The sequence below is a fragment of the Vanessa atalanta genome, chromosome 7, assembly GCF_905147765.1.
Source record: "Vanessa atalanta chromosome 7, ilVanAtal1.2, whole genome shotgun sequence".
NCBI lineage: Eukaryota > Metazoa > Arthropoda > Insecta > Lepidoptera > Nymphalidae > Vanessa > Vanessa atalanta.
This window is the reverse complement of record NC_061877.1, coordinates 5,363,395-5,384,087: the sequence shown is the minus strand read 5'-3', so window position 1 is coordinate 5,384,087 and position 20,693 is coordinate 5,363,395. Positions and strand designations below refer to the sequence as shown.

Genomic DNA, 20,693 nt, shown 5'->3' with positions numbered 1-20,693 from the left:
GTACAAAAAGCACGTACATTTAGTGGCAAAAAGCATTTAGTTACGACGTTTATTGCCAATCGCAATTATTAAAGTATTTTATGATGAAAAATAATAATACAAATGATTATGGTATATTAAAAATATTAATATAAGTTAAATAATACCTACAAACTGTAACTTTAATATATAATTTATTACAAATTTAAGCATGTCATAAACTAAGAATTCGATATAATTTTTTTATCCAGGATGTTTAAATTTTATTACTAAAGACAAAAATTATAGTTTAGACTCATCAGTATCAGTACAGTATATACCAGTGGGAGCTTGAACTGACATAATAAAACGAATTAGACGAAAATCAATAATATTTGTCTAGCCTCAAAATGAAATTATTGAATTTACCTTTCAATCTATATCTTTATCTTACTAACATTGTGGTGAAATAATGGCGGGTGTGAAATATAAGTCAGTTTTTTTTTTTTCAATCAATCATTTTATGAATCTCTAAAACAAATATTCTTTAATTATTCGTTGATAATTATGCTTGTTTATTTAAAAAAGCTCGTTTGGTTATTCTGCAAATGTAATTATTCTGATAATGCAAATCCTAATTGCCTTATGCCTTATATATAATATACCCTATATTTTCAATGTCCAAGAGATTATATAATACCCAAGGATTACTAAATCTAAGTTACGGAAGTTTAAAAGTTAGAAGTTTTTTAGTTGGGGTTAAATTAAAAAAGAATTTAGCATTTTTAATTCAAGAACAGATCACGAATTTTTGTGACTTTAAATTCTCAAGAAATTGATTCGAATTTTGGTGGGGTGAAATAAAACCAATTAAAATAATTATGGTTATTCTACTCTAATTACATTGCGGATTCAAAACATAAATTTCAAGCTTAATTTTTTTTTTTGTTAAATTTGGTTTAAAATGGTAGATGAAATCATATTTAAAACCACTCTCAACGGAAAATATCCAACTATACATAAGATATCAAAGTGCTCGAGTATCCGCAAACACAGGTGCTCTCTCTCTCTATTCAACTGCTGTAATAATTCGATGACATGGAAATTCGACATAAAATCGACCGAAGAGAGTTCAGGCACAAAACCAACAGCTTCTTGCATTTTCCGAGGCACGATAGTGTAAACAGTGCCAGCTTCCAAGCTTCCAGCTGCTTGGATTTGCTTCGGATTTCTTGGCAGAAAAACTCAACTTTATTGGCCCGACCCGGCTATAAAACCTAAGATCACAAGATCTGCAGCCTTATGAGCTAATCACTAGACCAACTATAATCTGTATACATATTTGGTATAGCAATTTTCACTTTGAAAGTGCTAGTACTAGATTTACTTCACTTAACTCTTACAATTTACTTTTTCGTAATTCGTCTACGAATATATCTATGACATATTCAGACATAATTTGTTTTGGAGAGCTAATATCCTAAATAATTAAGCACATTTTTGTATCAGTAAGTTTAAGTGGCTCCATAGATTTAAATAACATGTAACATGCAATAGTAATTAGTATTGAACCAGCAGAAAAGATTTTAGAGCTATAATTATTTTAATTGGGTTCAGAATGCAGTTGCGTTAATCACTCTAATAGTAGGGACAATGATGATGATTGTAGAGACATCGACCTCATGACCAATTATGATTAAAACAAATGAGATCACATCAGCATGATTTTTTTACTTTCACTTTAATTCTCTTAAAGTTATGGTCATACAATTTTTTTTTTTTTTTGTAAAATAACTTCAATTACGAAATAAGTTATTTTGCAGATTGAATGTTTTTGTTTCCTTTATATATTTACAAGGTTAAAAAGATTATAATCACGGATTTTTTAAATTCTTTTGATCATACATCGAAAGATTTAAAAATATAAGAAACATTCGTCTATCTTTTGGATATCACTTGTTTGATTTCATTCGTACTTTCAATAATTTCAATTTCAATTTAGGAACTTAATTTTAAAACACGTCGTTGTTTCTTATTATTGTCTAATAAAACTTTTTAGTAACGTTTAATGCAGAACGATCGCATCGCCATACCCGCAACGTAATTGACCAATGCGCTTATCCGTCATACAGATTCTACACCATTTTTCGGCTTTCTTTATAATGGGTTTCTATTATAGTACTGCATTACTATAAAATACATGATATGAATATTTTAATAATTACTATACCATTTATAACAACCGGCTCTAATCGAAATTTTATCAAAATCAATGTGTACGTATACAATTGTACCAAAGCAAAGTTGATATTATTTACATAGAAAGCACAGAATTATATCTTTTTAACACGAAAAATAAAACTCAACCTCTTAAAGAGATAGAATAGAAGAAACTATATGTTCATTAAAAAATTAAATATTATAACAACTTGCATAGTATGTGAAGTTCAATTATATACTGTCTATATTCTTATTTAAATAATTTAAGCACTTATCCCTGACATTAAAAAAGATTACGAATAATTTGTCTTAACACAATATCGTTGTATTGTAATAATTGATAAAAAGATTTTATAAAAAGTAATGACAACCATTTTTTGTCATAATATACTCGTTACCTCATTTATAGACTCTAATAGAAACCATAAAATCAAAATAATTAATTTTCCAATAAGACTTAATTAACACAATTCTAAGACATTTGATCCCCACTTAATTAATTCCAACTATAATGATTACCCCATGCCAACAATAGACTCCAAAAAGATTTCATACATCAATTTATTTATAACTAAAGGATTTAGTATAGGTAATATTTTTTAATAAATATATATGAATATTTATCTTTAATAATACAATTTTCACTAAGTATAGAATAGAATTTTGGTTCAGTTTTGTGTAAAGTTGAATGTATACATTTTTTTTTGGTACGTACCTCGAAATGCGGATGTTATCCTTTTCTTTTAATTACGCCGCCTGTTACGTCTATATACGTCTATCAAGGAAGATAAAAAACCTTGTTAGAGTTAAAGACAGCACAACACAGCACAAAACGAGTTTTTATATCGTGTAATTTCAGCGAGTATATCGAGATAAAAACCGCGACTACATACGCTACTGCTCAATTCATGCCGCCGCGTCTTACAAAACACGAGTTAGCTATATGAAGCTCACGAAGCCGGCTGCACAATCTGTTGTCTTTCAATACATAAACAAACTGACTAGCACCCTGAAGCTAGCTTCGTGTGAAGTAGGGTTCGGAACGGCACCAACATCACAGTGCTGGTTTGAATTTCAGGGCGCACTTATTTTGGAACAGAAAAAGTTGATGGATTTTTAATATTAACATATTTTGTATACAGTTTTATATATATAAATAAAGGTTTTTCGTAATAAATAAAGATTAGAAACCAATACGATAGTTAAATGAAGATTGAGTGGATTTCAGAATATAAGCGCTAGTGTGACGTACGCGTAAACTCTGGCGGCTGCGCGTTGAGAGCGATGGGGGAACGATCCTTCGATTCTGGACCAATTTGTGCACTGCGGCCTTGCAACAAGGTCTATTTAAAATTGCATTGTATTGCCTAACAAGTTTATCACACTGCGCCATACTAATTTGAACTTTAACCGCGTAGTAAAAAGAGTTACAATAAAGTGTATGAATAAAATTAAATGCTGCAAGCGGATACATCACGTGTGCTTAGGGATTTAGAGATAGAGGTGATTGCAGTAAGGTGAACAACCAACCCCTGACTTTAAGCTAAATTCATGGGTAATCTAATCACGTTATGCAATACACGCGCCACATCACAACGTAACGTAGATAGTGTAAATATAACGCCTGACAATAAATTAATATCGAGCTTCACGGATTTCGGGTTATAACGATGAATGATTATTCTTAGTTGATATCTTGGTGATATGCAGATATATTAAATACATACGAGTTTAATGTGTATACTCTACGACTAAGTTAATAATTAAATGTAATTTTTAATAAAAGGTCTTTTTTTGTATTTTTATTATAAAAACAAATATGTAGTAATTATTGCGTTTATAATTCAGTTAATATAAGATCGTTTCGGACATATTCATACGCTAAGCTATATGAAATGCTTTTTATTAATGCTGTATTATTTAAGATACTTATTTTTATATATAGCGGGTACATTTACAAATGGGCTTCATCGTTTTATAGGTAAAAATTATGTAATAGTTCGAATAAAAGAAAATACATAATCTGGAAAAAATTAAGGAATACGCTAGTTTATTAAAATAACATGAAGTACAACAAAAAATATACACTTAGTTTATATTTTAAAAATGAAAAATATTGTCTATACTTACTAATATTATGAATGCGAAAGTAACTGTCTGTCCACTGAACCTAAATGAAATTTGAACTTGAGCTTGAACTTCAAGGAAGGACTACCTGACGACCAACCTTAAGGGTTATACGAGAGAAGCTACGGGCAACAGGTACCTAGATGTTATATTACATTTTTTTATGTCAGTGACCATTTAATGTTAAAAATTGGGATTACATCTAGGTATACTCGTATTTAGTTTGCCTCACAGTGTTATTATCGAAATGAATGACATAGGTACTCATTCTAATCGTTTATTGTACAACAAACTCATACATACAATTGAATACATACAAATTGTATATACTTACACAATTTGTAATTTCGGTATATGGTTTTAAAGATTACCTACTATATATTCGAATAAACGCGTAAAGGTAAGAGGTGGGGCAGAATAATACGGGCGATTAAATTTCCAGATTCGAATTATATTCGACACTAACAGTAGACCTTCTACCTATATTGTTTGTCTTAACTTTTTTTTTTATATATTATAAGGGTCAAGTTAAAATCGGAGGCAGAAAAAGTGTCAATAAATTTTGAATTCTTAAAAAAAAATGTGTTTAATTGACATCATATATAAGATCTACTAATGTGTGCAAATTTGTTCATGATATTAATTTTACTAATAAAATAGCTGTTCCTAGCGCCTCCGTCTACGGTAAATTTATTTTCCTAGCAAATCCTGTACCTATTTTATCGGGTTCCAGACTACCCGTCTTGTTTTATTCGTGATGACATATTAACGTTGGTTGTTTTATTGGCTGTCGAGGAATTGGGAATAGGTTTCAATTACATTTATTTATTTAAAAAATATGTTATATTACAAAAAAGGTCGGAGTTCATTATTAATGTCGACAATTGAAATACGTACTGGGGTACCATTATAATCCCTAACATTACCGAATACATTTATTTATTTATATGGCTGAGTGATAAACAGCAGCATCTAAGCAATTATTATTATTATAAGTTTAAACAACTTTACGGCGTCAATACGTCGCAACCCATCGCTCGTATATTGTAACTATAACATGTAATATGAAAACTTGTATGGTTTGTTAATTTAAGATAAAAATAAGCAGTTATATTATTTAATATGGTATTCTTTTCATAAATAAAATATATTTTTTTATGCCCAGAAAACCGCGCGAATAGATTGTACATATAAAATAATTTTACACGTACATCTTATTCACGCGGTTTTCTGTTAATCTCGATTAAAATAAAACAACAAATTATTTTTTTTACATTATAATTGAAATACATTTAAAACATTATTCGTATAGCTGATTGTACACAAAATTGACACACACTTAACTAGTGACTTGGTCAAATAGTAAAGTTAAGACAACACGAAAATCAAAGCATAATTTTAATTCTCTTTCAATTTTTGTAGAATTTATTAAAATTATTGTATTTTAAATTCTTAACATACATAAAATCTCAATTATTTTTAGTTAATCGGAGTTCATTTATTAATTTAGAAACAGATTTATGTTATACTTATATAAATCTTGGTTTTAAAACTTTAAATAAACATTCACATAAATATTAAGATACGTATACAGTTAAGTTTGGTTGATCTATACACCAGACCGTTATTTATGCAACGCTGCTTGGACTGCTTGGGGAAGAAGGGAAACAGGTGTAGCTCTAAGGGACCACATTACTAATAAAACAAAGAGGAATATTTTGTAGACATTTTAAGATCAACAAGTACAGCCAGGTACTGCCATAGCGTGGGTCATATCAATTTATTTATTGGTAAGACTCTAAGTGGCTTTAAAATGGTATTGAAACGAAATACGTCGAGAACCTGGCATGAATCTACTTAAGGGCTAGTAAGGGGATGATTAAAGTATATAAAAACAAACATTTATGTAGAATTCTTGTCGGAAATCCTAATAGATTTTTTTTTATTCTAATCATGGTGTGGTTGGTGTAAAAAATTAAAAATATTTTATTTTAACATTTATGTATTTACCTAATTTACTCCTTAAAATATATAAGTTTTGAAATTTATGTACTATTTAATTTAGTTTAATTTGTCAAATATAATTCTCCCATAAAATCAGTACATGTGAAACCACTTAAAAAAAACACCTATCTGTGTTTGCATCAACCAGTAATCACTGGATGGATGGCATAATTTATAATACTGTGTGGGAATAGCAGAATGAAGAAAGCCAACCTTGTCACATGTTATGGATGTCGTAAGAGTCAACTTAAATCCATCTCCATGCTTATGTTGAGGGGCTAATTCATCATTTAAAGCAAGGAGAGTTGGCGATAGGCAGATTACCTGACGTAATTCTGCCAATTCCTTATCATATAGTCACACGCTAAGGTACACACCTTAGCGTGTGACTATAAAAATATATAAAAAAGTATATATAAAAGGGGTTTAAAAGGTTATACATATATAACCTTAATAAATGAGATGAGGGAAAAAGCATGACGATAATTATACGACGATCTTAACTCTGTATATTGAATAAAAAATTGTCATTAAATGTAGTTCAGGAGGTAGACGAATGGCCAAGTCCAATCACAGTAGACATTCATCAAACTGTCAATATCCTGTGTCATGTAAAAATAGATACTAAGTTACAATTCTTCAAAAATTGAAATTTCATAAAATTCTAAATGTTTATTTGAACATTTGTATAATATAATATTAAGACAAATATTATACGATAGATAAATCTTGATAAAAGCTGTACGCTTTGTATATAATTTTATAAATTTCATACAACTATAAATATTACATAATAAATATTCACGTGTATAACTAACAATTTAATTATTAATAATATTAATTTAAATAATTATGGTAACATGTATAAGACTCATGATATGGTTTTTGTATTATTCGAATGAAAATTTACAAATATCAAGAATTCTTTATAATCTGTTGTAAACGGAAATTATATTTTCATAAAATTCAACTTCTTAAATATTATATAAATGCAAGTACTATTCTAATATAATAAATTTGTGCATATTAAAAACTCAAGTGCATGGCAAGAAATTATATTACACATTACATTATACAAGGTGAAACAAACAATAGTTATATCTTTTTAAGTAACTAGAACAATTTACCCTGCACTTTCAAAGAACACACTTACAAAAGTAGGCATTTAGTTCCAAATTAACACAACAATAAAATATAAAAAATTTAATGAAATAGGAAATCTGAAATCAATATTATTTGGCAATTAATCTCAATTTATTCATTAATGTGACGAAATGGAATGTTTCAATGACTTATATAAATAAAAATCAGTCTCAAAGCAGTTCAGCTCTTGTGGCATTAGTTCTCTTAATAGATAAATACAAGATATTCATAGAGACAATTTCAGATCAAAAATTTTTGAAGTTAATTCAAATGTAAAAAGGGATGTATCAAAATCACAGTTGACACTGTTCTAGCAGGAACATAGTTTTCTGTCCTGCTTCGCTTGGAGTCTTTGAAGCGACTGACGGCGTCGCCCTGAAGCGCAAAGCATTGCGTATTCCACTGATGTTTCCATTCTAAGAACAACACATTACATTGATGATTATACTAAAAATTAATCATACTTTTAAATCTATACTTATAAATTTGTAGCGTTTTAAATTACGACTTTTGATGTAACAAGTGTTAATTAAATAAATCCAATCCAAATCCAATTTCTCCAACATGATTTCTATTAATCTGCTTCATGATGATGGCAAATGTAGATTTCTTGAAATTTATGCAGGTATTCTAATCAGAACTTCTAATATCGAGTTCAGAAATATACAATTCTGTTGTTACGAACTAGTTAAACCGAATTTGCCAGTAAAATATTTTCACAATTATCTTAAAAATATAGCCTTAATATTTAATTTTCACCGATAAAAATAATGACAACTTTAGGCATTAAATTGACCTTACTTAATTGATTGAGATCTTGACTAACCTATGGTATACAAAATACAACACATTGGTTAATTTATGGAGTTGTAAAAAGATTGTGTTTTGGCAGTGAGGTTGTTATTTAAATTAAAGGTAGGTAACACATTACTTAGTAACTTAGCATCTGTAAATCCGATTTGAAAAAAAGCTTTTAATTATATAGAAAGATTATCGATACTAATATTACAGATGCAAAATTAACTTTTGTCTGTTTGTGGCTTTTTCACAGCAAAACCTATAAAGCGAATTTGATCAAATTTGGTATGAAGCAAGCGTGAACTCCAAGGACATAGTGTAATTTTTTATACCTAATGACTGACGACCTAAACTAGTAGACTTCATCACTCGACCCATGCAGACAAAATAGCAAAAATGTCTAAAAAGTTTAAAAAAAAAGCAAAAGCATGTTAAGATTATTTGGGGATGGCTTGGTCCATAATCCACCACACCACCCTAGTGTACTTGGTTGGTGAATAATTTTCTAAAGCATTTTATTGTAATTTAATTGTGCTCTTTAACCAAAATAATAATCATACAAATAAAACAATATCTATAAGGCATGAAGTTCTTAACTAACAATTTAAATTATATAGTGTAGTAAGCTCACCTGTACATAATTTTGTCAAGAAGAATCTCAATAGCACGGTCAATATTCTGACCAGTTTTGGCACTAGTTTCCAAGTATGGCAAATTGTAATTTTTGGCAAATTCTCTGGCACGATTTTGATTTACTAAGCGTTTCTCTTGCAGGTCACATTTATGACCACATAGTACAATGTCTGGATCATCACTGAGACTATGTGTCTAAAAAAAAGTTGAATAGCAATTATTAAAAAAAAAATACCAAAGGTAAATTATATTACACCAATATAATTAGGTTATTTACTGAATTGTTATTAAATTTAAAAAAAAAACAAATATTTATTATACCTTTAACTGTTCTATCCAATTCCGTACTTCCAAGAATGAGGCTTCATTCGTCAAATCAAAGAGCAGCAAAAATCCCATTGCATCACGATAAAAAGCTGTTGTCAAGCTTCGGAATCTGAAATATGTAAAATACTTCGTTTACTCTAGATATTTCAAAAACAAATTAAAATATTTGACAAATTTAAGCAAGACAAACATTATTGATTTTTTATTTAGGCTATTAGATGCCAGCCTGATTTTGTGTGGACAAAATTAGAATTTTATTTACTTATCAATCACAGCATATTACCGTTTCATATTATAATGTATGTACTGAGTACATTTTAAGATATCCTAACTACAAAAACACACAAAACAAAAACATCAAATTGGACTGTTAACAGTTCAATTACAAGGAATTTTCTTTTAAGCTTATATTTGTACATTTGCTTGATGAAGTATTAAAATGGTGCTATTACTTAGATAAATAATAATCTATGTACACAATTCCTAACAATTTTCTACTATATAAGCTTTATATACATTATACATATATTATGAACAAAGAATATAATTACTTAAAGTATATTCTACATAAGTAAAACTTTTGTATCAATATATTATATACAAATAAAAATAATTTTATCTATATTAGTAAACTTTAATAAATAATTATACCTTTCTTGTCCTGCAGTGTCCCATAGTTGTAAATGTACACGGTGTTGTCTTGTATTCTGCTGATATATCTGTAATTAAATAATACTTATGCTAAAATAAATAATTTCATGAGCTTTGTTTTATAAATGTATAAAACAAATATAAATGATAGGTACATGTATTATAAAAATATATAATACTAACACACAAAAATAACTTTACTAGTTTCATAAACGGGAATAACGGACTTCGTTAATATCAAAAATGTATCGGACTTTATAAGATTTAGTCGAATAATAGAATTGAAATTGCTTACCACAGTTTTTTCTCTGAAATCAATCCCAACTGTTGAAATAAACTGTGTGTGAAAAACTCCGTCAGTGTATTTATATAAAAAACTCGTCTTTCCAACTCCGGAATCTCCGACGCACAGAAGTTTTATTAGATAATCGTAGTCCATATTGGTGACCATTTAGATACCGAAAACTTTTTGTAGCATATTTTCGTATAGCCGGTTCAATATGTAGTTAACTACTTCATGGAAACATACAACACAATAGATATCTATATAAAAGTAATCATTTTAAACATCTACCTTATAATACATTTTGTTTTATTGATTACACATTACTATATTGTAATGTTTACAATTTGAAATACCAGAGATTCAGAGAAGTTTAAAACTTATTTTTAATGAACTCTTAAAATCGATAATTCTGAAGTTGACAATTAACATTAATGTCAATTTGTAGTGCTACAACATCTAAATAAATAAATTCCATAAAAGCCAACTGAAAATTGTTTATTATTATCCTAAGCATATGTAAAGTATTATTAAGATTCTTATTTACAAAAATGTTAAGTAATATAACTTCGTGCATCATGTACCTATATCCCAATTCCCAGGTTATAAAACAATGAGGATGCGTTTTTATTATTATTTTTGTATATTTTCATTGTGTAAGTTCAAATTCTATAAAAACGTTTTTTTTTTATTTTATTTTTTTATTCTTTCTAAAGAAAAATAAAAAAGACTATGTCCACTTTTTATGGCTCGACAAGAAAATATATTCATGTGAATATTATGGGAATTTAACAAAATTTAAATTACTTATATAATATTTAACAATTACGACTTCGAGCAACTCATAAAATATTATTTTTAAATTGACTTTCCTGTTTAGTTATTTTGCCTGGCATTATATAATTATATTCAGTTTTTTTTAAGATGTTGGAATAATTTTTGTGTTCGTTTAATTGTTGTACTTTTTTTTTACTTCCATTGCTAGAGTAAATATGATAAATTTTTGAGCTTGCAAGTTCCACTTTAGACTTGTTTACATGAGTCACTTGTCATAATCAGCTGTTAAATGTTAATAGCTAGAAATGACATTATTTATATAAATTATTAGGTCTTAGGAATCGTTATTCAATCACGTAACGTTGTGATTGCTATATTCTATGTATTTTAAATCCAGCTAAAATAATATATACTAATTATATTACATAGCATGTTTCAGTATTCTTTCATTCTTTTTATTTTATAGTATGATGTCAAATCCAAATAAAGTACAAAACACTAAAGTTGAAATTGAATTTTGGTGGGTTAATTTATTTTACATTACCTTGACGCAATTTTATGTTTAATATAAACATACTTAATTATACCATTTCAGTAAAGTTTGTGATTATGGGGGACATTGCTTAGCTTTGGCTAAACAAATTAAAAAAAGTAGTCCAGAAGCAGAAGTAGATTGCAAAAAAGGTCGACAAGGTAGAAATATTTTGTATTAATTATTTATATTACTACTAAATTTTTAATTTGCATTGGAAAAAAATTGTAATAAGTTACATACACTTTTAAATTGTCAAATTTTTAAATTGTTCAAGGTTCATTTGAAGTGCTAGTTAATAACAAGCTAGTTTATTCAAAATTGCAAACCATGGCATTACCAGATTATGAAGAGGTAGCTGAAGTTGTACATGAGGTGTGTAGAGGTGCAGAGCCAAGAGAAATAAAAGGACAACAAGAAGTAAACTGTGTAATATCATAACATTTAATATATATATCACAGCACCAAATTTCATAAAAAACAAAGGCAAGTTTCTAAGACCTTAACAACAATAGATAAAAAATACAGATTATAAAATATTTCATTAATAAAATATATGTGCAAACAAAGTCTGTTTAGATCTGTTTTGTAAAATTTTAGACTCCCTTAATATTTATATGGTACTTTATATAAATTGCCATCACATCAGTCTTATGTTATGTGATGTTACATAAATAAATAAAGTTTAACTAAATAAAAATAAAGGCATTACAAGCAAACCATAACAAGCATTATCACAAATTCAGTTATATTACAGTTAAATTTCAAGGCACAAAACAGTGGTTCAAATCACTAAGTTTTGCTTTGTGGTATGAACATACACCTAGCACAAACTCGATCTCTGCATAAATAATATCTTTAAAATGCACAATATTATATTTGTTTATAAAAAAGGAAAAGCTTTTGGATGTGATAATAATGATTATACATTTAAATAAACATTTCACATTTACATAATAAATCAAATCTTAGTACTAAATAGTGTTTATTACTAAGATTTGATTTATTATGTGTGTATTTTAGATTCTAATTATTAAGTAAGCTAATTCAATTTACATTTTATATTCAGCAATACTTGATTGGTCAACCAGTCTTCCCAATATTTATGAAAAATTCCCCAATACAAAAGATAGTCAAACCAGATTTGTTAATAAAGAAATTAATCTTTTTCAGTAGATACATTTAAAAGTCTGAGTAGCAGTAAAAACATTGAACCTCTAATCATAAATATTAGAGATAATATATTATTTTCAAATAAGAAAATAAAAAAACTTTTATATTAAAAATGCAGTTCTTAAATTAAGTGAACTTTTGATAAACAAACCTAATTCTTTTTTTTATAATTTAATTTCATCCTTTGCTTGGATTTATTGCATGTAAATATTTAGATACATTGTTTTCTAAAAGCCATTTTTTTATAAAAGTGTGCTCTTAGTAAGTAATATAAGTAATACTGCCTTTATTTAATTCATTGACAGGCAAAAACATTAACTTTTAAAATACTACAGTAATTACATAATTCCCAAAACTTAAGTATTAACTTCTGAATATGTTTTTAGCATGCGATCGTTACATTTATATATCGGTCCCATATAGCTTAAATATATACCAAAACGTAGCTTTCCACCAAATTCTTGCGATATTGTTCTCAACGGCTCAACAGTTTTCTCGCCTGTTCTTTGATCAATGCAGACCATTTGACAACGAGAACATTGCCCTTCTACCTAAACACCAAAAAAAAAAAATTGTTAGCAAAAAGAATAGTGTGCTGACCTTCAAATTTATCGGAATACAAGTGAAAAGGCATACACGCGTGTATTGGATCCTTTATTTAAATTCCTGAAGGATGGAATAAGAGTTGAATTAAATAGAATATTAGTATTTTTTTAGAAATCGGAAGTAATAAGAAAAAAATTATATTTAAAATTTTCAAATATTTTTTTAATTCGACTTTCATGATCTATTCTTAACCAAGTCCTTATTTCACTTCATCTTTTTTTTTTGATTTAGTCGATTAATTTGGTTACAATTACGAAATTGTTATTTTATTATTTATAAATTTTTCTACCTAATATTTTTTTAGTCAAGAACTACATGTGTTTTACCATCGGATGTTAGGAAGTATGTCCCACTGGCACAGGACCAATTTTATATTTTAAACTAATATCATGTTAACGCCTAATTAATTTCTCATTAATTTCAATTATAAAATAAGTTTCCTAATTCCGAACTATTTTGTTGTGTGAATATAAAAGTAAATTACCTTAAACTCATGTTTTCCAATTATTACTTTTTGCCAATCTCTTTCTATAAGTTCTTTTTTTGAATCAATTATCAGATTCCCTCGAAATCGATCAACTAATGAATTTATGTCATCTGAAAATGATTCGTCTGTTATTTTATCTCTCAACCATCTAACGGTTGCTTTATTAATTAGAAGAAATTGAGCTTGATTGCTCAGGGAGAGTAATTTTTGTTCTTCACTAGCTTTCTTTTTCAGCAATCTATCAGATGACTGCCTTATTAATCTTAAGAACGAAATGCCTAAAGCATTTGATATCCAATCAGCTACTTCATCTCCACAATCATACCCTTTTATGATGTCAGTACAAACTTTACTTTGACAAACTTGTGTTTCTGTATAAGTACTAGATACTGCAGGGTCTAAAGATATCGAAATGGGCTTTTGACCTGTAAATGAAATAAAAAAAAAAAACATTATTTTTAATATACCTAAAATAAGTGTATTTATTATAAATATATAAATACCATCAAAGTTCAATGTGAGACATCTATTCTTAAGGTCTATAATTGGTTGAATTTTACACATGAATGTGTTTTGTTTTTGTGTAAGACAAATGCCATTATCCCTTACAATCATCCATTCTCTATCAAATTCTAACCCTTTTGTACCAATTTTCCAGCCTGATTTTATTTTAAAAGCACCACATGATTTAATTGGAAATATGTCAATTTCAATTAAAGTCATTTTGTAATCATTGTTATAATGGTCTATTTCATTGCCATTGCTGAAATTTCTTTGTTTTAAAACCAAGGATTTCAGGATCTGTTCATTTGATGATATTCCATTAGTTATTTGTGTTACATTTTTGTTAAAATTCATCATTATGCGTTTTGGTTTTTGGATTTGTTTTCTAAGAAAACATTTGCTTATCATTAAGATTAACTTATCTACATCATCATATGTATTATAGTAACCAAATGAAACTCTTATTGCACCGGTTGGTTTTCCATCTATTAAATCTATTTCATCTCCACATTTGTGACCAGCTTTATGCATGGCCTTCATTTCTTTATTAGATATTATCAAATGTCTTTGACAAGATCCTGAATTGCAAAAGCATCCTGTTCTGATGCTAATGTTAAATAAATCTGCCATATGTTGAAACTGAAATATAAAACAATTGTCGAAGATTAACTTTTCATTACAATTTGTTATATTATTTAAAAAAGAAAATATAAAGTTGAATATTTATCTTAAAATGCTCTCTAATAGAAATCAGGATATATATATACATTTACCTCAACATATCCAATGTAGGATCCATTTTTCCTTAATAAATTAAATGTTACAATCCCTCCTTGTGTCTTTATGTCCGTAAAATCTGAATCCATATATAAAACAGCTGCATTAGTACCATTGTCATGTTTTAGATTCTTTAATTGTTCGTATAAATCTTTGGCTAAATAATATGTGTGGTAAGATATTGTGTCCATGATATTGTTATTAACAATTTTAGGTATCAGAAGAGAAATTACATCAAAGCAATGCTTTAAGGCAATTATGGACAAAAATGCCTGAGTTCCATCTTCAAATCTGTAACAAAATGTTTGATTAAATTGCTTAATATTATGTTTAACTTATTTGAATAATATAGTTTCAATTTAGTTTTTTATGGAAATGTTTCAAACCTGTTTAGACTTATTTGATAAATATGTAAAGTGCATTTTTGGCGCAACATAATTTACCTTTCATGAAGAGCATTTCTTTTCACATGGTAATCCTCACCACTCAAAACAATGTCCACTGTTCCTCCACCAAAATACTTTTTTTGATTAAGCACATCTGCACTATTATTTTTCACTAATAAAGCACCCAATCCAGTAGGAAAGCCAAATATTTTATAAAAAGATAAACATACAAAATCTGGTTGTGTGACGGACAAGTCTAGTTTATTTGTAGATGTCAAAGATGCAGCATCTAATAATATGTACCAATTACAATTAACATCACATAATTGTTTCTTCAGATAACCTCTTAGACATCCATTTTTTATGTTGGCCATACAATCTATAGGATACTTAAACCCATTAAAATTACTTTGTGCTGGATACACTAGCAAAGTATTGCTTTTATTCTTGTTTCTTTCTTGCAAATCATTTGAGGGTTGAGGTATTTTTAAAGATGATAGAAATTCTTCATGAGATATATGAACAACATCAACATTTTTATTTTCAGCTAATTCTCTTAGGCCAATAACAGAAGTATGGTTATCTCTAAGATAAATAAAAGACCCTATTGAGTTATCATCATTATTATTATGAAATTGAAAAGTTTCTAAAACAAGTTTTAGCGATTGTGTTGTACCAGATGTAAATACCACAGTGTAGTTTGAATTGTCTGTATTAAAATGTTGTAAAACCATACATCTTATTTGTTCTATACAGTCTCTGGTATATTTGTCAGAGTGAGGGTTCATATACACATTTTTAAGTAGATCATCATTTATTTTGTTTAATAGTTTTTGTGGGTATAGAGCTGTCCCTGCATTTTCTAAATAACATTTATCTAAAAAAAAGAAAATAATATTTGCAAATTTTATAGAATAATTAGATTTTTTTTCCACATCAGCACATTTTTTTTTAATAATTTAAAATATTATCTTAGCATTAGTAAACCATATTATTAAAGAGTATAATTTTATTTTATGTTACTTACCTTCAAGTCTAACAAATTCGTTTTTTATTATTTCCATCTGATGATCATCAATAACATTGCTTAAAACAGACATTGCTTCTGATTATGTTCCTATTTAAAATGTAAATATTGTTTTCACTTCCACCATTCATAATGTTTCTGACGAAATGGTAACGATTGTTACTTAAATTCAGCCTTGAACACAGTTGTTTATGAGAGATAACAACGGAAAGTCGATCGCTACGATGTAATCGTACATTTAACATAATTAAAAAAATATATATTAAAAATATGTACGCTGAAATGCCAAAAACAAATATCTACTACCAACCCAGATAGTTTTAATTTTATCAGTTTCTGAATTTCATATAAAAAAAAAATCATTCTTTGATGCTACATGACTCGAAAGTCGGAACTATTATTATTCAATTTATCATGTTTAATATTATTTGCTCAGTGGCTTATTTTTGTGCCAAGTGGGCATTTATTTTATTATATCAATAAGTATTACTGTCAAAATATGTCAGTGGAAACTGGACATATTACAATTCAGAACGTTAAATGCCAAGATGTCAATGTCAACTTATACCAGTGCTGCCATATGTGGTTTGCGTACGATGAGTAAATCGTATCCCTAAGTAGATTCATTTTTTCATTAGACAATTCAAATCACAATACCGAGTACCACACTGACCTCCTCCTACCTCACCGGAGAAAACTGAACTTAACATCTTCTACGTATTAGTTTTGCCATTAATTTACCAGTAGTACCAGCACCAGATTATATTTTATATGTATTCGAAATCCCTATATGATTGATGGTAGCCTTAATAAAGTGGTGTAGGATTGTTTTGATATTATCAGGTATCAAAGATTTTTTGCATACGTAAAAAGTCGTACGATTTTTGTATTTTTGAAAACGACCTAAGTCATACATCTTGCAACACTGACTTATACCGTGGCAAACCACCGAATGCAGTTGATATACATATCAACTTGATAGCTCTTAATTGAATTGAGGATTACCTGTCTGTGAATACGTGGTATATTATAAATAATAGTAGCTAACTTATGTTAGTAATAGAAATTTTCAGAATAATTGCATTTATCCGTAAGAAAAAGATATGTTTATCGTATTTGTAATATTTTATCCTTTTTTCATTTTATTTCTTGTACCTCAATTTTTTCGGCTTAAATACACAAATTTTCAAGCTTGTTTTTCTTTACTTATTGCCTCAAAATTCGAGGAGATTTTGTATCCAATGAACGCAGACGATCAGTCCGCTTACATTTAATTCCGTTCCGCTCACATTTAGATCCGCTTACATTAAATGTTTCTATATAACTGTAAAATTTATAATAATTATATTATACTCTTGGAAGTAAAACATATCATATTATATGTTCCGGCCACATTTCTAATAAGTTGAAAAAGCGTAAATATTATAAATGTCAGATCCATAATATATGTATTAAATATATTTAATGTGCGAGTAGTTCTTTAAACAGTCACTCAAGAAGTTTCTAAATGATTATCACCTCAAATCAATTCCTTGATGGTTGTCTGTTTACTTTTATTAGAACATACAAATAATTATATTTTTAGAATTGTGGACGTAATAGATATTTAAAAAAATGGATTTTTATAATGAAATGAGCTACATATAAATCTCCCAGAAATATTGACACATATTATGATGTAAAATAATACGTTTTACTCACTAAGTGATGCTGCACAGACATAGGTTCGCCATAGCACCTTCCACGGCTTCGCCTTACTAAATTGCTTTACGCCAATTTAATTATTGCTTTTATGGAGGGCTTTTAGTAGCTTTTAGTAGCAAGCGAGCGTGATCGACTCCTTTAAGTGAATTGACGTTCACGATAGAGGACATTCAATTTACTATTTCACTCTAGATAAATGTTTGTTCTAATAGGTTTATTTCAATTAAAGTTCATAAGTAAACTATTCCTTATTTTTTAAAATACTTGAACTGGTTAGCGATTACAATGTTAGATTGTAAGTTAAATTTGGAATACTAGCCTATGTCGTAGTCAATTTGGCCTCCATTAATCCGAATTAAGTGGCTCGTGTACCTATGTTTGGCTCGCTCCTCAAAAATTTAACTTAATCAGTTCTTTAAGGCACCACCGATTGTTGAAATAGAAGGTGTTCTACATGAATGCAACTATTTTTGGGATGTCTCATGCTTTGATAAGATATGATATAGATAAGATAAGAACCTAGTTATAATCGTAACAAATATATTTTTTTTCACAAATTATTAGAGGTTTGGGTACATGTATATTGAGAAGCTGGCAAGTTTTAAAAATCTAAAATTGTCTCTATCTTTCTATATATATAAAATAACTTGTCCTGACTGAATGATTTATCTCGCTGAGCGTAAACTATTAAAATTAGGGCTATAAAATTTGGTAAGTAAGATCGTTTCATTGAGTAGTCACCAACTAAGGAAGGAATTTTGGAAATTCTATCTCTAAGGGGGTGAATTAGGGGTTGAAAGTTTGTATGGAAGTTCGTTATTTTTTAAGTTAGAAACATGAAACTTTACATTTAGGATACTGATTAAAAATGAGTAGATACGTATTTAAGCTTTACTGGATATTGTAACCCTAAGGGGTACAATAGGGGTGGAAATTTCGTATATAGGTTTGTCTTGAAATCCGTATCTTTTTAAGGCGCGCCAATAATGTTACTGAGGAATTTAAGACCTCCAAAATTATGCAATGGCACTAGACTAATAGTAACTGCACTCCATCGTCATTTCATAAAGGCTACATTTATCACTTGATGTGCAAAAAGAGAAACAGTTTATTAAACAAAAATATCTTTGATACCATCAGAATACTCCTTTATGTTCAAGAGAGTACAGTTCCCACTTAAAGTCTGCTTCGCCATGACAATTAATAAAGCACAAGGTCAATTTTTTTAACTGGCCGTAGTAGACCTATGAGAAGACTTTTTTCGCATGGACAGTGATAAATAGCCTGTCTGTTTGTAGAGTGAGTTCTACGAGCAGTCTGGAGGATCTAGCCCACGAAAGTCGAACCACAAATGTGGTATATACCTAAAGAGATCTTAAATTAAAATAATACTTTATTCTGTAATATAATCAATTTCCACGCGAACAAATCCGCGGGTGACAGCTAGTGCAGAAGAAAAATAATGGAATATAATCATTAAGAACTTTCAAGATACTCAATATATGTAATAGCAACGGTTCGTTTAAAATTTTCAAAAATACACCTACCTGCAGCATTTTGTGCGTGAACTTCAGTGTAAAAACTGTAAACGTTGAATGGACGTTACTCACGTGTACAATCGTTTTAATAAAGACGGTATTCAATACCTCATTGATAATTGTTTGAATTTGTTTACAATAACGGTTCAAACAATGCCGTAAACTTGACAATAACATTACGCTAACCCTCGCTAGGTAACGAATGTAGGTTATCGTTCATCGAAATTTAATTTGCTTACAAACAAATGAAAATAATTGATTCATTGTTCATTACTTTATTCATTCATTACTAATTGCCTTGTTAAATCAAAATATTTAAATACCACAAATCCTCAATTTAAGAATATAGTTAGCTTTCTCTGTAGGTAACATTTTAGGCATATATAAAGACGCGCCTCCGACCAAAGACAGTCAGTTAGTAATAAAAAAATAAATAACTGCTTATTCATCATTATTAATTATTAATAATTCATTTTATTTTTACAAGGTTTTATTTAACTATATTTTTGTTTGTTAGGTAAAATCTTGAAGGTCAAATTAGTAATATTTCTTATTCTATGACATTTTACCTCTTGGTTCAGTTCCGATGATAATGCATTTTTATGGTAACCGGGGTATTTTTTTCACCGAGGTATGGTGGATAAAATTTTATATAAAATAGATTTTAAGTAATGAAGGCGTTTTTAATTAATTTATCGAAACTAATCATCTATAATTTTTAAGACTGTAATATGATTGACAGCCCATAAAAACAACAATGTAAAGATACTTCTGCGACGACCATTTTTACTATAACGATACATTTAATATCAAGTTTTATAACACCAGATGTCCATTGTCATCATGGACAAGGTAAAGAAAATGACATCGTAAATTATGAATTTAATATTAATAAATACCTAATGCTCATGTTTTAATGGCATATGTAACCTTTTTCCCTTTCTTTCATATTCCGAAACAGCCTTTACTTACATATAGTTTTGTTTAAATATTTTTTATTCTGTTAATTAAATTAAATAAATAATGATATAATATAAA

The 20,693-nt window shown here is 28.4% G+C and overlaps 4 protein-coding genes across 6 annotated transcripts in view; 1 reads left to right on the top strand and 3 right to left on the bottom strand.

Moving 5' to 3' along the window:
* Window positions 1-3,147, bottom strand: part of LOC125065140 — a 56,040-nt gene extending 52,893 nt beyond the window's left edge. The window contains exon 1 of the mRNA XM_047672604.1: window positions 2,894-3,147. The gene's annotated coding sequence lies outside the window, so the exon portion shown is untranslated. The remainder of the gene's footprint in view (window positions 1-2,893) is intronic.
* Window positions 3,148-5,684: 2,537 nt separating this feature from the next.
* Window positions 5,685-10,545, bottom strand: LOC125065197 (ras-related protein Rab-27A). Its single transcript, XM_047672697.1, has 5 exons — window positions 10,157-10,545; window positions 9,862-9,929; window positions 9,205-9,319; window positions 8,882-9,078; window positions 5,685-7,868 (listed from the first exon to the last, which is right to left on the bottom strand). The coding sequence occupies exons 1-5, from the start codon at window positions 10,310-10,312 to the stop codon at window positions 7,763-7,765; spliced, it is 642 nt and encodes a 213-aa protein (XP_047528653.1). The 5' UTR covers window positions 10,313-10,545; the 3' UTR covers window positions 5,685-7,762.
* Window positions 10,546-11,211: 666 nt separating this feature from the next.
* On the top strand, window positions 11,212-12,665 carry LOC125065273 (migration and invasion enhancer 1). The gene is made up of 3 exons (XM_047672799.1): window positions 11,212-11,441; window positions 11,517-11,614; window positions 11,731-12,665. The coding sequence occupies exons 1-3, from the start codon at window positions 11,389-11,391 to the stop codon at window positions 11,892-11,894; spliced, it is 315 nt and encodes a 104-aa protein (XP_047528755.1). The 5' UTR covers window positions 11,212-11,388; the 3' UTR covers window positions 11,895-12,665.
* Window positions 12,666-12,872: 207 nt separating this feature from the next.
* Window positions 12,873-16,905, bottom strand: LOC125065318 (molybdenum cofactor sulfurase). 3 transcript variants are annotated; one of them, XM_047672857.1, is made up of 6 exons: window positions 16,414-16,905; window positions 15,444-16,263; window positions 14,997-15,291; window positions 14,223-14,862; window positions 13,717-14,144; window positions 12,873-13,177 (listed from the first exon to the last, which is right to left on the bottom strand). In XM_047672857.1, exons 1-6 carry the CDS (start codon window positions 16,484-16,486, stop codon window positions 12,983-12,985), a joined length of 2,451 nt encoding a protein of 816 aa, XP_047528813.1. In that variant the 5' UTR covers window positions 16,487-16,905; the 3' UTR covers window positions 12,873-12,982. The 3 variants fall into 3 exon arrangements, with proteins under 3 accessions (XP_047528813.1, XP_047528812.1, XP_047528811.1); XM_047672856.1 differs by having other exon boundaries at window positions 13,717-14,862; window positions 16,414-16,632; window positions 16,724-16,905; XM_047672855.1 differs by having other exon boundaries at window positions 13,717-14,862.
* Between the last annotated feature and the right edge of the window lie 3,788 nt (window positions 16,906-20,693).

Bases quoted from the DNA above. Each gene is read 5' to 3' on its own strand.
- LOC125065197 (XM_047672697.1), bottom strand. From the start codon at position 10,312: ATGGTCACCAATATGGACTACGATTATCTAATAAAACTTCTGTGCGTC. The intron at 9,320-9,861 runs GTATAATTATTT...TACATATTTCAG, and splicing joins GACACTGCAGGACAAGAAAG to ATTCCGAAGCTTGACAACAG. The intron at 9,079-9,204 runs GTATAATAAATA...ACTTTTTTTTAG, and splicing joins ATTGGATAGAACAGTTAAAG to ACACATAGTCTCAGTGATGA.
- LOC125065273 (XM_047672799.1), top strand. From the start codon at position 11,389: ATGATGTCAAATCCAAATAAAGTACAAAACACTAAAGTTGAAATTGAA. The intron at 11,442-11,516 runs GTGGGTTAATTT...ATACCATTTCAG, and splicing joins AAAGTTGAAATTGAATTTTG to TAAAGTTTGTGATTATGGGG. The intron at 11,615-11,730 runs GTAGAAATATTT...AAATTGTTCAAG, and splicing joins TTGCAAAAAAGGTCGACAAG to GTTCATTTGAAGTGCTAGTT.
- LOC125065318 (XM_047672855.1), bottom strand. From the start codon at position 16,486: ATGTCTGTTTTAAGCAATGTTATTGATGATCATCAGATGGAAATAATA. The intron at 16,264-16,413 runs GTAAGTAACATA...TCTTTTTTTTAG, and splicing joins CGAATTTGTTAGACTTGAAG to ATAAATGTTATTTAGAAAAT. The intron at 13,178-13,716 runs GTAATTTACTTT...TTTGGTGTTTAG, and splicing joins TTGGAAAACATGAGTTTAAG to GTAGAAGGGCAATGTTCTCG.